Genomic DNA, 16461 nt, shown 5'->3' with positions numbered 1-16461 from the left:
GAAATCATTGCTAACTTTTCTTTTGAATAGAGTTATATCTATTTTGCCTCTCATAAAGCCATTCTCTATAAGAAAAGAGTTCAATCGTCATACAAAGCATGAGGTGCCTATTTCAGACCATACAGAGCCTTTTGATGTTTGCAAACATGGTCTGGAAGTGTATGATCTTCAAAGCCAGGAGGTTTTCTGACAAACACTTCCTCTTCAATAAAGCCATTTAAAAAAGCACTTTTGACATCCATTTGAAAAAACTTTATGTTTTTATGAGAAACAAAGGTAAGTATAATTCTTATAGCTTCAAGTCTACCAATAGGAGCAAAGGTTTCAGTGAAATCAATACCTTCTTGCTGGTTATAGCCTTGAGCTACTAACCTAGCTTTGTTTCATACCATATTTCCTTGTTCATCTAGTTTATTTCTGAATGCCCATCTTGTTACAATGATGCTCTTGTTTTTAGGTTTGGGAACAAGAGTTCAGACGTTGTTCTTGGTAAACTGGTGAAACTCTTATTCCATGGCAATAATCCAATCATTATCTATAAGAGCTTCTTCTATGATCTTGGGTTCTATTTTAGACACAAGAGCACATACAACAAGATTTATGAATGATGATCTGGTCTTGACTCTCCTTCAGTCTGATCTCCAATGATTTGATCTTGGGAATGATGGTGGACAAACTTCCAGTCCCTCATTTGTGGTTTATGATTTGAGGTTTCTACAGTCTGGGGGAGAATTTCATCAGACTGCTTAATCTCTCTTTCTTTAGGAGTTACACACGATCCTATTTGCATATCTGCAAAATCATCCTCAAGATCTGATAACTTCTTATCAAACATTAGTCCATCATTGAATTTAACATGGATGGATTTTCCTACAACTAAAGTTCTAGTAATAAAAAATTTATATGCTTTAGATGTATTAGAAAAGCCAAGAAAAATCCCTTTATCTACTTTAGAATCAAACTTAGCAAGTTGATCTTTAGTGTTCAGGATAAAACACTCACATCCAAATGAATTAAAGTATGAAATATTGGGTCTTCTCCCTCTCCATAATTCATTTGCAGTCTTTTTTATCAATGGTCTGATCAATATTCTTTTCTTAACATAGCATGTTGTATTATTTGCTTTTTCCCAAAAGTGCTTAGGAGGTGAGTTTTCACAATGCATGATTCTAGCCATCTCTTGTAGAGTTCTATTTTACTTTCAACTATTCCATTTTGTTGAGGTGTTCTCGGTGAAAAGAAGTTGTGGAAAATACCATTTTGTCCACAAAATGATCTGAACTTAGCATTTTCAAACTCAGTTCCATGGTCTTTTTTTTATAGAAGAGATACAAAAGTCTTTTCATTTAAAATTCTTTTATAAAATATTTCAAAGACCTTGACAGAATCATGTTGATAAGCAAAGAATTATACCCAAGTATATCTTGAATAGTCATTAACTATGACAAAGTCATATTTCTTTCCTCATAAACTCAACGTTCTAGTTGGTCCAAATAGATCCATGTGCAACATCTTCCAGACTGTGGATTTCATTTCTTCTTCATAGGACTATGATAGATCTTAAGAGAATGTTTTCTAAGAACTAGATCCACGTGACCCGCAACATGTACATGAAGGTCACAAATCGATGAAGGAAATTGTGGGGTTTATGATCTGCACATGATGACATGCAACTCCCTTTTCCTTAGGCAGAGATGGCATCGACTTCGGTGCTAGGAACAATGCGGTTTGCATAGAGGGGATTGTATTTGTAAGGATAGGGAACTAGTTTTGACACATGTCAGATTCTAGTTGGCCAATGGATTGACTTATATGCACCATCATCAAAAACATAGGTTTGGATATATCCGAACCTAGCTTCGGGTCAAAATGTAACAGATTTAAGTTTCACAAGGACAAAAAACAGGCAAAAACTTTTGCAAGGATAGATTCCAGTCATTTCAATATTTGTAGGAATGAAAAACATAATTTAGCCTTAAAAATATTATATACAACTTTTTTTAAAAAAATATACAATAAGTGTTTCAAATAATATAAAATTTATTTATTCATTAAAATTCAATTTAATTTAATTCTATTATATTATTGTTCTATTTTTTAAAATAATAACAAAATTAAGTTTTGCCTTACAGTACACTAGTTATATACATTTTATTGAGATCATATGTGAAGAAAAATTATCTTAGGAACATATCTTATATCATTGATAACAAATATATAATTAACTTGATTGCTAAAAAATAGAAATACAAATTAATCAATAAGCCAATGACATAAAAGAAAATTCACAAAATATTATTAATTGTATTTTTTTTACTATTTAACACTTCACAAAATATTATTATTTGTAATTTTTCTCCTACTAATCATTGTCTCAATGTTATTTAAAGCATATTTTGTTGCATAAGCATTAAATAATGATTTATGATTTAATGACAGTGTAAAATTGTTTTACACTGTTAGTGCATAGACATTAAATTCTAATAAAAAGCACAACAAATTTTACACTAACTAGCTTTAATCATTATTATATAATAACATATATAATTAGTTTTGCAAAATTTTACATGAAATAATTTAAATACATAATGTAAAACTGTTGTACAATTTTGCAATAGTTACACACACATATATACATAATTTCAATAGGATAACTTTGTTTTGAATGTAAAAAATGAACCATCTAACAATATTTCTCATCTTAGAATTAAAAAATAAAATTAAAAGGGTAATTGAAAGTAATAGCCCAATTCACACAACCAAGAAAACAAAATAGGAAAAAGATTCATCTTTTTAGTTTGCCTTAATTAGAAAGCCTTCGGGGATTACATGGGTATCAATGGCTTTGTACACAATTTCATAGGTGCCTTCACCGTAAGGACTTCACGCTTCAGATATTTATCGACAATGGAAATTAAAGGAACCTACAAATGACATCGCTAACAGAATGGAGCGAGAGAGGAAAAAGAAAGTCTTGCTAATGTAGAATTTGAAAGAGAGAGAGGAAACTAAAAAGAAAATAAAAGTGAAAAATAATGAGTGGTTTAAGAACATGATGCATAGTGTACAACTAGTTAAAAGAGCAATTTCATCATAAAATGAATTTAAAATTTAAATGTGTGAAATTACTGTAAGAAATGAAGGGCAACATAGTCTTTAACAAATGTGTACACAAAATCACCTTACAAATCAAGTGGAAAACTATATTGTTACTCAAGGATAAAATGGTATTAAAAAAATGTGTACAACAAAAACCGTTTTCCTTCATATAATGATGTAGATAATAACATAATTAAGTTTTCAAAATGTTACATTAAATAACTTAAATATATAATGTAAAATTATTGTATAATTTTGCACAATTATACATACATACATATATATATATATATATAATCTCAATAAGACCCATTAACAATTCCCCATCTTAGAATTAAGAAATAAAATAAAAATTCTAAAAAAATAAAAAATAATATTAATAAGAAATTTTACACAATATACACTACTTGACTTAAATGTACATGATTGTGGTTTCACAAGTAAAGAACAAAAACAAATCATGTTAATTTAAAGATGTTGATTTATGATGGGAAAAAAATCAAGTGCTAAAAATATTATATATAACTTTTCAAAAACAAAAATACAAATAAGTGTTTCAAACAATATAAAATTTATTTATTCTTTTAAATTTAATTATATTATATTATTGTGTTATATTTTAGAAATAAAGACAAAAAAAATAAGTTTCACCTTATAGACACTAGTTATATACATTGCATCAAGATCATAAGTGAAGAAAATGTCAATGAAATTCATTAGTAGAATATTAGTTATTAATTGGCACAAATAGAAAAATATTTTTTTATTATTGGCACAAATTTGTTGGTCATTCAAAACAACAAAACTTACATGATTATACAGTTGTAATTATTTCCTTAATTAGTTATTCTAGTTGTAGGATAACATTTATTGCAGATTGATAATTTAATGTGCAAATATAGAAATCAAATTGTATGAGCACTAGTTAATGAAAAATTCTCCACAGTAGAACATACAGTTTTCATTTGCAACTTTCTTAGTCTAATATGGTATCAGTCTAGGTTGCGATCCTATCATAGTTCTGTCCAAAATTCATAGCCTATTGGTTTTCCAAGACTATCCATTTCTTGCTCGTTATTCCTTTTGTGATTTCTTTCCTGTGATTACCTTTTTTGTTCCTTAGCCTTATGTCTATTGACAAGTATTGGGGTCATGTTGACGCCATTGGTTTCTGCTCTTAACAAAGAAAACTAGCCGAACAAATATGTTAAGTGGAAAGTCAAGGATGCCCAAGTCATGGCATGGATCATAGGCTCTGTTGATCCTCATATTGTTCTCAATCTTCGACCAAGATGTGGGCCTATCTCAAGAAGATTTATAGCCAGAATAATACTGCTAGGAGGTTCTAGTTGGAACATGAAATTGCCATATTTCAACAGGATAGTCTCTCGATTTCCTCAGTTCATGAATCGTTTGGTTGAATACATTGACATTGTCTATGAAGATTTGTCAAATGAAGACCAAATTGTAGTGCAACAAGTTCATGAGACTACAAAAAGAGATCAATTTCTTATGAAATTGAGAAATGACTTTGAGGGTATTCAATCCAATCTCATGAATAAAGCTATTGTCCCATCCTTGGATACATGCCTCAATGAGCTTCTTCGTAAAAAGCAGCATCTCCTATATAAAGTATCCATTGAACAACAAAAATATGGTTCTTTTCTAGTTGCATATGCTGCACAAGGAAAACCTAAACGTCGGGACCTGAGTGTTGTCCAATGCTTTTGTTGCAAAGAACTTGGACATTTTGCTTCACACTATCCTAAAAAGTTTTGCAATTACTGCAAAAAAGATGACTATATCATTAAAGAATGCCCCATAAGATCACCAAGGAAAACTGAAACAACCTTTAGTGTTGTAGCTGATCCTTCTACTGGTGGTGGTTTTACCTATCAAAATGCTTCTGTCTTTGCACAACCAATGACCCCTGAAATCGTCCAACAAATGATAATTTTTCCATTTTTCTGCTTTAGGACTTTCAGGTAAACCTTTTTCTTCTTGTAACTCGTGATATTTTGACTCCAGTGCATCCAATCACATGACCAACAATGTTGAATCCCTTAAAAATGTCACAAGATATTTTGGTAACCTTGAAATTCATACTGCTGATGGAAACAGTCTACCAATAATAGCTATTGGTGACATTTCATCCTTTTTAACCAATTGTTTTGTTTCCCTTGGTCTCACTAGTAATCTTATCTATGTCGGTCAACTAGTTGACAATGATTGCAAAGTTACATTATCAAAATTTGATTGTCTTGTGCAGGATCAACAATCAGGGAAGATGATCGCATAGGGGTCCGAAGTCGAACGTCTTTTTCTTTTTTATTTCTCTCAGCCTCAATGTTCTTTTCTACCTATTGTTTCTTGTAATTCAGCTATTGTTAATTTTCAAATATGGCATAAGCGCTTGGTCATCCAAACTCTTATATACTTCATGACTTACCAAAATATGGTGTTCTTAGCAATAAAATTTGCCCATCTCTTAGTGTTGTTCAATTTGATTGCAATTCTTGCAAACTTGTGAAAAGTAAAATTCTACCATTTCCAATTCATAAATCAAAGGTAAATTAGCCTTTTGATATGATTCATAGTGATATATAGGGGATTGCACCGGTTTATATCCCATGCTAATTACAAATACTTCATCACTTTTATTGATGACTATACGCATTTCACTTGGGTCTATTTTTTGCGCTCTAAAGATGAAGCATTCTCTGTTTTCAAAAAATTTCATGCCTATGTTCGTACCCAATTTTCTTCCAAGATTAAAATTTTACGTTCTGACAATGAGGGGAATTTACATCTCATTTATTTCAAGAATTCCTGCAGACAAATGATATTTTATCTCAAAGGTCATTTCCTTCCACACCCCCAACAGAATGGGGTAGCTGAAAGGAAAAATCGTCATCTTTTTTATGTTGCTCATACCCTTTTGTTGAAATCTTTTGTGCCACCTCGATTTTGGTGTGAGGCTTTCTCCACTACTATCCACCTTATTAATCGCCTGCCTTCTTAATCATTAAACAATGATTCTCCCTTCTTTAAGTTATTTGGTCATAAACCCACTTATTCCAATCTATGCACTTTTGTTTGTATTTGTTATGTCCACCTTCCCCCACAAGAATGCACCAAACTCAACTCAATCTGTTAAATGTGTTTTTCTTGGTTATTCTACCCACCATAAAGGGTTTGTGTGTTATCATTCTAATCTACGTAGGCTTCGAGTTTCTAGAAATGTCATCTTTCAAGAAGATACATATTTTTTTCCAACTAACAGAGACACTTCCTCTTCTACATCCACATATGTTTCTGCATTTCCTAACAATTCTATAAGAAAACCAACACCACAACCTTTATTGGTGTATCAAAGACGTTAGGCTGTTCCACCAAATCCACCATCCATGCCTCAAAGGCATCCTCCCAATCAATCTTTGGTTGTTGATCCAGTGCTTCATCCAGCACCAGCTCCTTTACGTTGCAGTACTTGCATTAGTAAACCACCATAAAAAGTATGGTTTTTCTTCCCCTTTATCATTGACAACAAATATAGCATATGTTCCTATTCCTTATTCTTATAGACAAGCCATTGAGCATACATGTTGGAGAGAAACTATTGAAACAAAACTTCAAGCACTAGAAGAAAATCAAACATGGGATGTTGTAACCTATTCTTTTTCTGTCAAACCCCTGGCAATAAATATGTATTCAATATAAAGCTTCATTTAGATGGATCAATCAATTTATACAAGGCCAACCTGGTTGTTCTTGAAAATAAGCAAGAATTTGGCCTTAATTATGAGGAGACTTTTGCACTTGTGGTCAAAATGACTATTGTGGGCACTATTCTTGCCATTGCTGCATCTGAATCTTGGCAAATACACCAAATGGATGTGAAGAATGCATTCCTCCATGGTGAACTCAAGGAGTAAATTTACATCAAACTTCCTATCGGTATGCCTTCACCTTTGCCTAATGTTGTTTGCAAATTAAAGTGTTCTTTATATGGATTGAAACAAGCATCGAGAATATGGTTTGAAAAGTTTTGCACAACACTGCTTGGTTTTTCCTTCATACAAAGCAGGTATGATCTGTCACTTTTCATACAAAGGAGCTTAAAAGGAAATGTCATACTTCTTGTTTATGTGGACAATATTGTGGTCATCGGATCAAATCAGGAGGCTATCAGTACAATCAAGAGACTGTTGCATTCAACTTTCCGCATGAAAGACCTTGGCCAACTCACTTATTTCTTGGGATTAGAAGTACACTTTCAACAAAAAGGCATTTTTGCCAATCAGCACAAATATATTCAAGATCTAATTCAATTAGATGGTCTCACTAATTCTACTTCTATTGACACTCCAATGGAAATTATCATGAAATTGCAATGAGATGAGGGTGAGCTTCTACAAGACCCAACTTTCTATCGTAAGTTGGTTGGAAGTCTTATTTACCTAACCATCACCAGACCAGACATCTCATTTTTTGTCCACACAGTTAGCAAATTCATGCAATTTGCATCTTTCAATAGTACACTGTATTATTAAGTATCTACTTGGTACTTCCAACCATGTTCTTTTCTTCCCTACTTGTGCATCAACACAACTTTAAGCATATGGTGATTTTGATTGGGCTAGATGTCTAGACACACGAAAATCCACTATTGGTTGTGTATTTTCTTAGGGGAAGCTCCTATCTCTTGGAAATTCAAGAAACAAGACTCAATCTCCAAATCATCCACTGAAGTAGAATACCGCGCCATGTCTGCTGCATGCTCTAAGATTATTTGGCCACACAGTCTCCTTTCAGAGCTTGGTTTTTCACAAACAAAACCAACTCCACTGTATGCTGACAATACAAGTGCCATTCAAATTTCCACAAATCCTGTTTACCATGAAAGAACGAAGCACATAGAGGTTGATTGTCACTCAATTTGGGAGGCATATGACCATTAAGTTATCAACTTGCCTCATGTTTTTACATTTGTTCACCTTGCCTCATCCTTGACACGCCAGGGCCTTAATTTCCTTGTCAGCAAATTGATTCTTTTGGACTTACTAGCATCAATTTGAGGGGGGATATCAATGGAATTTATTAGCATAATATTAGTTATTAATTGACACAAATTGCATAATATTTGTTATTATTGGCACAGATTTGTTGGTCATTCAAAACAACAGATCTTACATGATTATACAACTGTAATTATCTCCTTAATTAGTTATCTTTGTTGTAGGATAACATTTATTGCAAATTGCCTATTTAATGCACAAATGTAGAAATCAAATTGTATGAGCACTATTTAATGCAAATTCTCCATAGGAGAACATACAATGTTCATATGCAACTTTCTTAGTTTAATAGAAAACTTATTCTAGGAACATATCTTTTATCATTAATGTCAACTATATAGTTAACTTGATTACTAAAAAATACAAATACTAATTAATTAATAAGCCACAAGCATAAAATATAATTCACAAAATATTATTATTTGTATTTTTTTACTACTTATCACTTCATGTGTGTGTGTGTGCGTGTGTATTTAGGGATTTGATTCCAATTCTATGCATATGGAAAAAAATCTATTGAAAGATGCCAATTCCTCAAATGGATCTTTATACATTGAGGTGGATGAGTAATTGACTCTTAATCGAGAAATACCTTAAATTCATTAAAAGAATTTTCTTGACATACCTATTTATGTTTAATTTTTAATATAATATGCTATGAATAAAAAATTCTTTAAAAAGTTAATAATTTTATCATAAAATCATATATTTACAAAAATGTTATTGTTCTAACTAGATTCTGAAGTGTTCTCTAGACCAATCCTCACCAACAATCTGATCTCCTACTCAGTATGTCGAGTTCCTTCAGGCAGTGTGGGTGGTACCTGTAAAGGTACTTCGACACTCAAATCAGTAAATGAATAATAGAGATAATAGAGTTAGAAGATATCTTTACCTGTAGTGTAACCCCTTATTCTGAAGTATTCTCTAGATCGATCCTCACCAACAATCTGATCTCCTACTCAGTATGTCAAGTTCCTTCAGGCGGTGTGGGTGGTACCTGTAAAGGTACTTCGACACTCAAATCAGTAAATGAATAATAGAGATATTAGAGTTAGAAGATATCTTTACCTGTAGTGTAACCCCTTATTTATAATAGTAAAGTTTTTCAGTTATTGGAATGAGAAGTTATCTAGTTGTGAGTAATTGGGTAAGCTGTTATTATCCACTATCTTTTGGCCAGTACACAAACCCTCCAAGCCACGAGCATAATTTGTGCAATTGTGCAAAGTGACTTAACGAAAAAGTGTGGCTTGTATTCTGGAAAGCCAACATATGTAATGTAAGAGGCTAAAAAGCTTACATAGGTGTATACTAAATATAGCATAATTGAGTAATAATGTAAATGTAATGTAAAGTTCAAAATGAATGAGCATGGTTGAATATCCTCGATGGCTTCTGATTTGAGATACAAATACAAATTTGTAGCTCACTTTCTTATTTCCTATTATGTTTCATGTACATTTCATTGACTATGTTACTCCTTATAAAGTAGTAATTGCTCTGTTTCTTTATGAAATAGGAACCCGGTTAATTTCAATTTAGTGTACATATGATTATGTTTTTCTAATTAATCTTGATGCTTTAATCTGTATCGTTCTAATTTTATTGTAAGCTTCAATTATGTGATTTAATAAAAATTAAAAAAAGAACCTAACAGTTTCTCCAATTGTCAACCCACAAGTCTCTTTTTGATAACCCATTACTTGTTCATTGTTTAGCCTATAAAGCATTAAAGCACCATGATAAGACACTACACAACTACAACAAAACATATGAAATTAATCTAAAATTGACAGATTGCAGCATTGTTCAATTCAAGTTGGACATCACGTGCTTTTCACATTCCTATACAAAGCCTTGAAAGAAGTAAAATGAAAGAGTAAACATGCATGCCAAATCTTTATATATTTGATGATCCAATTTAAGTTATGCTGCTTTAACCTGAAAAACTTTCACCAGTTATCAACATAGGCTACATAAGCTTTCACAAGTAAAAAAAGCACAATATTTATAGCTACAATGCTTCCCCATTTACGGAGTTTAAAGTTACAGAGGGGGAGAAGTGGGAAAAGGCAACAACAATCAACAATATGATATCTTTCTGAAAATGATTTGTGCACCATATTGAGGCTGCAAAGTCACAAATAGTATAGGAGCATGCATATAGTTTGGAGATAGCACAAAACTGTAACTTTGAATGATCAAAGCAAGAGCAATCTTTGCCTCAACCAATGCCAAATTTTGCCCCACACAGATTCGAGGGCCTAATCCGAAGGGAAAGAATGCGGCCAAATGTTTTCGAGGCTCACTAAATCTCATCGGATTGAAGTTATGGTAATCTTCTCCCCAGATTTCTCTGTCATGATGAACAGCAGTCAATGCCAAAAAGAGTTGAGTCTTAGCAGGAATATTAATGCTTCCAAGCATCACATCTTTAGAGGCTTGCCTCATTAGCATTACTGCTGGAGGATAGAGCCGAAGTGTTTCGTTAATTATCATGGTAACCTGTTGGAAAATGTAAACCAATAATAGTAAATGAAAATGGACCAGAATTTGGTACTCAAGGATATTACTTAATGTATTAAGTCTATGAACTTGATTGTTTGATTCAATTGTTGATCCGGTGCAGAAACTGATTACTTCAATATACCACACAATTTTACAGATATTTAGCTGCATGCTTAATTAATTTCACTGAAATCATTTATTTCCAGTTGATGTTTCATTTTGATTCTACATCCATGGCCAAATTATTCTGCATCTCTGCTTCAATAGCTTTATATACCCCAGGTTGAATTGGTAGCAGATCAGTTGACTAATGAGAAATCATCTAGATGTATTTATTAACAAATCACTGTGATATAACCAGCATTGAACAGAGTAAATGTATTTGAATATTCACTCTCACACTGATATAAATTTATAAACAGATGCATTATACCGATTCTCTTCAAGGCAAACAACAAAAACTGAACTTACAATCTTAAGGTCATTTAAATTGTCTGCAGCAGGAAGTCGATTGCGTCCAATGACATGAAGAACTTCTTTGCGTGCCTTGCTTTGCCATTCCTGATGTTTTGCTAATAGAAGAAGTGCCCAAGTCAACAAATTAGCAGTTGTTTCCTTCCCAGCAAAGTAGATGGTTTTACATTCATCTATAATTTCTTCCACACCTAACTTTTCTTCTCCCCCAGCATCATTCTTGTAGGAACACATCAAAGAACTTAGTACATTTCTTGCATTTTCTCTTGTATTGCTCTTGGTCTCAATCAACTTGAGAATTGATTCACGTGTTTCTTTTTCTAGTCTCCACCTATCCTTGTTCTTCTTAGTTGGCAAATACCTATTGTTTTATCATTATTTCCAGAATAAAAAGGGGGGGGGGGGGGGGGGGGGGGGTAAAACTGTAAAATACTAAAATAACTTTGTGCCAAGTATGCTATAAACTTTATTTGGAGACATCTATAACCAAATTGTTATTTATAATTTATCATTCAAGGCCTGGAACAAATAAATTTATATGTACTAGTGTTTCTCATCTTAAATTTAGCTAAAAGCAAGAGATTGAATTGAACAACCAACAAGTTAGAAACTATTGGATCAATTTTGTAGAATTCATTAATTGATAAATGCCCTGAAGTTGGTTTATTGGGACAACATCTTGAGTTATAATGTTTTTGTTTTTCTTATTTATTACCTGAGTTGATTAGTAAGGTTGGTGCTAAGGAAAAAAAAAGGGATGGACATAAGATCGTTGGTTTGATATAGTAAATATCTTGCACCCACCTACTGATTTTTATTTTGTAATTAATGGTGTCCATGCATACTGCACCACTGAAAAAATAAGTGTAAACCATGGTTTTAAATTGCGGTTGTGGTGAGCCAAAAAAACCTTTACATTGTGGGCAATTGCGAGAAAGTACAGCTGATCCAGTCACAATTGTGGAGTGTCAAAATACCTTGATGTTGGGGACCGCTATTTAAAACCATGGTGTAAACCATCAATTTCATCCTTGAACTATGACTCTCTCTAAGTAATCCCTAAAGTAAATAACCTTCTTAAGTAGTCCTAGCAATATTAGAAATCATGCTAAGTATTTCCCCAATTATTAGAAAACCCTTCAAATTAGTCCCCAAACTTCACTGAAATGCATCAGTTTAGTAACCCAAGTGATAGATATTCAATACTACAAGAATTACTTGAATAATTTTATTACTCTAGGGACTACTCAGGGAGAGAGTAATACTTCCAGGACGAAATTGGTAGTTTATTTGTAATTCCCAGGCTGTGAGATTGTAACATGAAATAAAATTCTACTCTTTTTTAGGATTTAGTTACAAAAAAAATGTTAAAAGAAGAGTTGGCAAAGTAACCTGAATCCAGGGATATACACACTCCTAACTGCTTGTGAGAAAAGATGCATTTGTTGCTCCTGCAAGTTGAAAATATGCTTGCCCTCTTCATAATTGCTGCCAAAAGCAGTCCTTGATATTACATCTGCAGAAAGATCATGAAGCTCTCTCAGCACATCTATCTCAAATTCATCTCTTCCTCCTCTTTGGTCCTCCCAGCTCTCCAGCTTCTTTGTCACACTTGCCACAATATCAGGCACCCATCCCTGCAACACTTTTCATGACTCTTTCATTAATATTCTGTCAAGTCCTTAAATCACAATTACAAGCTGGCATGTGAACAAAAAGAAACTAACATGGGAGAGAAACTTTCTTGTTACTTTAGAACAAAGTCTGAATGGCACCAATAGTTTTTGTAAGATCACACTAAAAATAAACTGCTCATTTTAGTCTCTCTCCCTCTCATCTTGAACTAATGAATGTAAGACAAAAAATAAAAAATAAAAACTCAGTTTTAAAAGTATTTTTAAGCTCAAACTACCGAATAACTTCTATTTTTTAAAAAAACTCTTATTATGAGTTTTGATTTTAAATTAACTTTTAAACTATAAAAAAACTAGGTCAAACATTTATGAGTTAAAAGTTAAAACATATTGTACTACCTTAATGATAGAGTTTAATTCTATACGCCAAAGTGTGTATGATTTACCGTCAACTAATCAGAAATTATGTATATATAATTTCTTAGCTAATTATTATAAAGACCAATAAAATTATTACAAATAAGATTTTATTATTAGTTGACATAAGATTTTATTATTAGTTGACAATGCAATTTTTTTAAAATTATAATTACATGTATTATATATAGATACTCTTAAAATTAAGAACAAACAAATAAATTTATTTCTGAAAGTGTGAGACGTTAACAAATTGGTCATTGAAAGATGAAAATTTCAACTTTAGTCCCTAAATGTATAAAGCATGTTTAATGACAAATTGGTTTCTAAATTTTATAATTTAATGTTAAATTAATCCTCTAAAAATATAATTTATTGTTAAACTAATCCTTAAATATTACAAAATGATATCATAAATTTAATTACATAATTAATTTGTTGCACTTTAAATTTATATTTTTCATGTTTTAAGACCGAGTTAGTAACTGTCTCATACTTTAGTGAACGAATTTCATTATTTACCCTAAAATTAAACTTCAAAATAAAGAAGAAGCTTCCAAGAAGCACTGTACCTTAACAAGCTCCAAGTTAAAGGCGAGGTTTATGATCCTTCTGTGAAGGGCCCACTGGTCACCCTCGAGGCCCACAAGGCCCTGTCCAAAGAGCAACTTGGACTGAGGGTTGAACGGAACTTTCACATACTCCCCGCGCGTGTTCATGAGCACCTCCTTAATCATGTCCGGTTCGGTTACCGCCAACCGCGGCGTCGAACCGAACCAGTACAAGAAAGTTTTCCCATACGCGCGAGACCACCGGTCGTAGAATGGAGCCACGCGTCCCATGATGTCGTGGTGGAACGGAGGAGGGGATGCACTTGCCTCTGACTTGGCTTCTGCGTAGAGCCGTCGGATCTCTGATGTATTTCCGAAGATCGGACGGTAGCCAGGGCCCCCTATCCCTTGCCTCTTGAAGTGCCGCTCTGTTCTCCATGGGACCCAGAAATTTGAGTAAAAAAATTTCGCCGCATAAAAGACGAGGAGAGTTACAGCGGCGAGTAAAAGATTCATGTTGGTTTGACAGTGAAAGTGTGACTGGGAGACCTGAGATTGAAGAGAAAAGATGTTAGCTAGTTGAGACTTGAGAGTAAAAATAGAATAAAAAAGAAGTGAATAAAAGGAAGAACGAGCGTTGACTTTTAAGGTTGAGAAGGAAGAAAAACAATTGAAGCATTGAAGGGGTGATTGGTGAAGTGAAACATTGCCTTGTTTGTTGTGTGGTAAGATAAGTAGAAAAAGAATTCAGAGCAGCAGGAAGAAATGCAATGGCAACTCTTTCTATGAGCTACGATTAATTACAACCAGAGTGATCAATCAAGAATTCAAGATGTGTCTGTAGCCTTTGCCCGCCGCAAGATTTAACATCATTGTGGTTTAAAGATTGACTTAACTATAATTGGTCGTTTAATTATATTTTAATATTTGATTTCTTAATTATTAAAAAGTTTAATTTTATCTTTTAATTATTTAAAATAAATTAATTATATCTTCTTTATCTTATCAGTTAATTATTTAAGGAAAATTAATATTTTTTCATATTAGTTGTCAACACAACTGTTATAAAATGCTATATAACAATTGTATAATTTATTAAGCCTTAATAATTTTACAACATGCATGATTGCTATTTTAAAACATTTTAACTGTTTTTTTTGTTTTATTTTAATCTTCATCTATAAATTAACTATTTTTCTTTTATTAGTTCCACCTAATTCCCTAAAGTTGAGTTTTTATATGATTTCATTAATGATTAGTTACAATAACGACAAACAGTTTCGGATAACCTTTTGTTTTTTTCTGTAAGCATTTTTTCTAAGAGATAAGCATTTAACTTTTATTACAATAAATTAAAACTTTTTTCATAACTTGTAATTAGTTTATGGATTGACTTTTATTGAATTCTCTCTTTATGAAGTTGAGATGCATAAACTGAGGAGAAATTTTTAATTTATTTTACTTTTTTTATATTTTCTCCTCCACAAAAAATTTATATACAGAAAAAATTATTCAAATAAAATTTGAAACATAAACGTTTTAGGTACCAAACTATACATTAAATAGAATAAGACGAATAAATATGTTATAATAAGAGTGTAAAAATTAAAACTTAAATAAAAAATTTTATAATAAAAATGGTTTGTAAATAAAGTGTCACTTACATCAAATCTATGTTATAAAAATCAATTCAGTCATCGATAAGTCGAGATAATGAGTTAATAGATCGATCATCGAACTAATAATAAAATTATAATATAATATATATTATTATAGTATAAACATATAATATTATTATTATTTTCTTCAATAGAGCATAAACAATATAAAGTGAGACCATATTAAAAATAATATATACTATAGTTTATATTATATATTTTACTAAAAATAACTGTGTTGGTTTAGTGGTTAATGAACATTTAAAACAGTCCAAAATCTTGGATTCAAGTCTCCTTAAGTCCTTTTTTTAAAACTCCATCCATAGATTAATATATATATATATATATATATATTAAATTTATTAAGAGTATAAAGTTAACAACTATTGTATCTTGCTTCAGTGGTTGGTGAACGTTGCTTGTGTTTGAACTTGGGTTATTTTTTATTTTTATAGGATTTTAGTTAGTAGCCATATATGAAGCAACCTGTCCCGGGTTAAAAACGAGTCTGAGCCACCGGTTTTTAACCAAACCGCCTGGGTCTCAACAGGTGGTTCTGGATCTAATGCACAACTGATCCGTTAAAGCAGCTTAACCCGATGACATTAAGTTAAACTTTATGCTATTTCATTTTAGTTTTTTAGTTACTAAAAAGTCCAACAAATAGTTTCTTTTATTACTGTTTTTCTTTTTCTTTTTTTATACAGAAGAAGTTCAACAACATTGTTCTTGTGTTGAAGGTAAATCACTAATATTTGTTAAAGTTGCTCCACATTATTTTGAAAATTAAAAATAACACCCATTGAAATATTTTGGCTCTATTCCTCAATCTGTCTGTTGGGAATGTATCAGGGGAGAATGTATCTAGTGAGAACCTGATCTATACCTATATCTATTTCAATTTATAGTGAGTGATGAGAATTATAATATCTATATTCTATATAACTATATAAGACCATTATTTAAAGTTTGTTAGAGGTTTACGATCACTTAAAAAAGCCAAGTACATTCATCTTTTAACCATTGACATTCATATGTA

General features: G+C 32.0%; 1 protein-coding gene across 2 annotated transcripts; it reads right to left on the bottom strand.

The window, feature by feature from the left end:
- Window positions 1-10070: 10070 nt before the first annotated feature.
- On the bottom strand, window positions 10071-14651 carry LOC100775195 (cytochrome P450 734A1). Of its 2 annotated transcripts, none has more exons than XM_006587182.3 (5): window positions 14475-14651; window positions 13786-14313; window positions 12555-12799; window positions 11160-11523; window positions 10071-10685 (listed from the first exon to the last, which is right to left on the bottom strand). In XM_006587182.3, the coding sequence occupies exons 2-5, from the start codon at window positions 14278-14280 to the stop codon at window positions 10263-10265; spliced, it is 1527 nt and encodes a 508-aa protein (XP_006587245.1). In that variant the 5' UTR covers window positions 14281-14313; window positions 14475-14651; the 3' UTR covers window positions 10071-10262. The 2 variants fall into 2 exon arrangements, with proteins under 2 accessions (XP_006587245.1, XP_006587244.1); XM_006587181.3 differs by having other exon boundaries at window positions 14407-14619.
- Window positions 14652-16461: the final 1810 nt, after the last annotated feature.

The sequence above is a fragment of the Glycine max genome, chromosome 9 (assembly GCF_000004515.6).
Source record: "Glycine max cultivar Williams 82 chromosome 9, Glycine_max_v4.0, whole genome shotgun sequence".
Taxonomy (NCBI): domain Eukaryota; kingdom Viridiplantae; phylum Streptophyta; class Magnoliopsida; order Fabales; family Fabaceae; genus Glycine; species Glycine max.
Note: the sequence above shows the minus strand (reverse complement) of the source record. Positions and strands in the feature narration are given on the sequence as shown.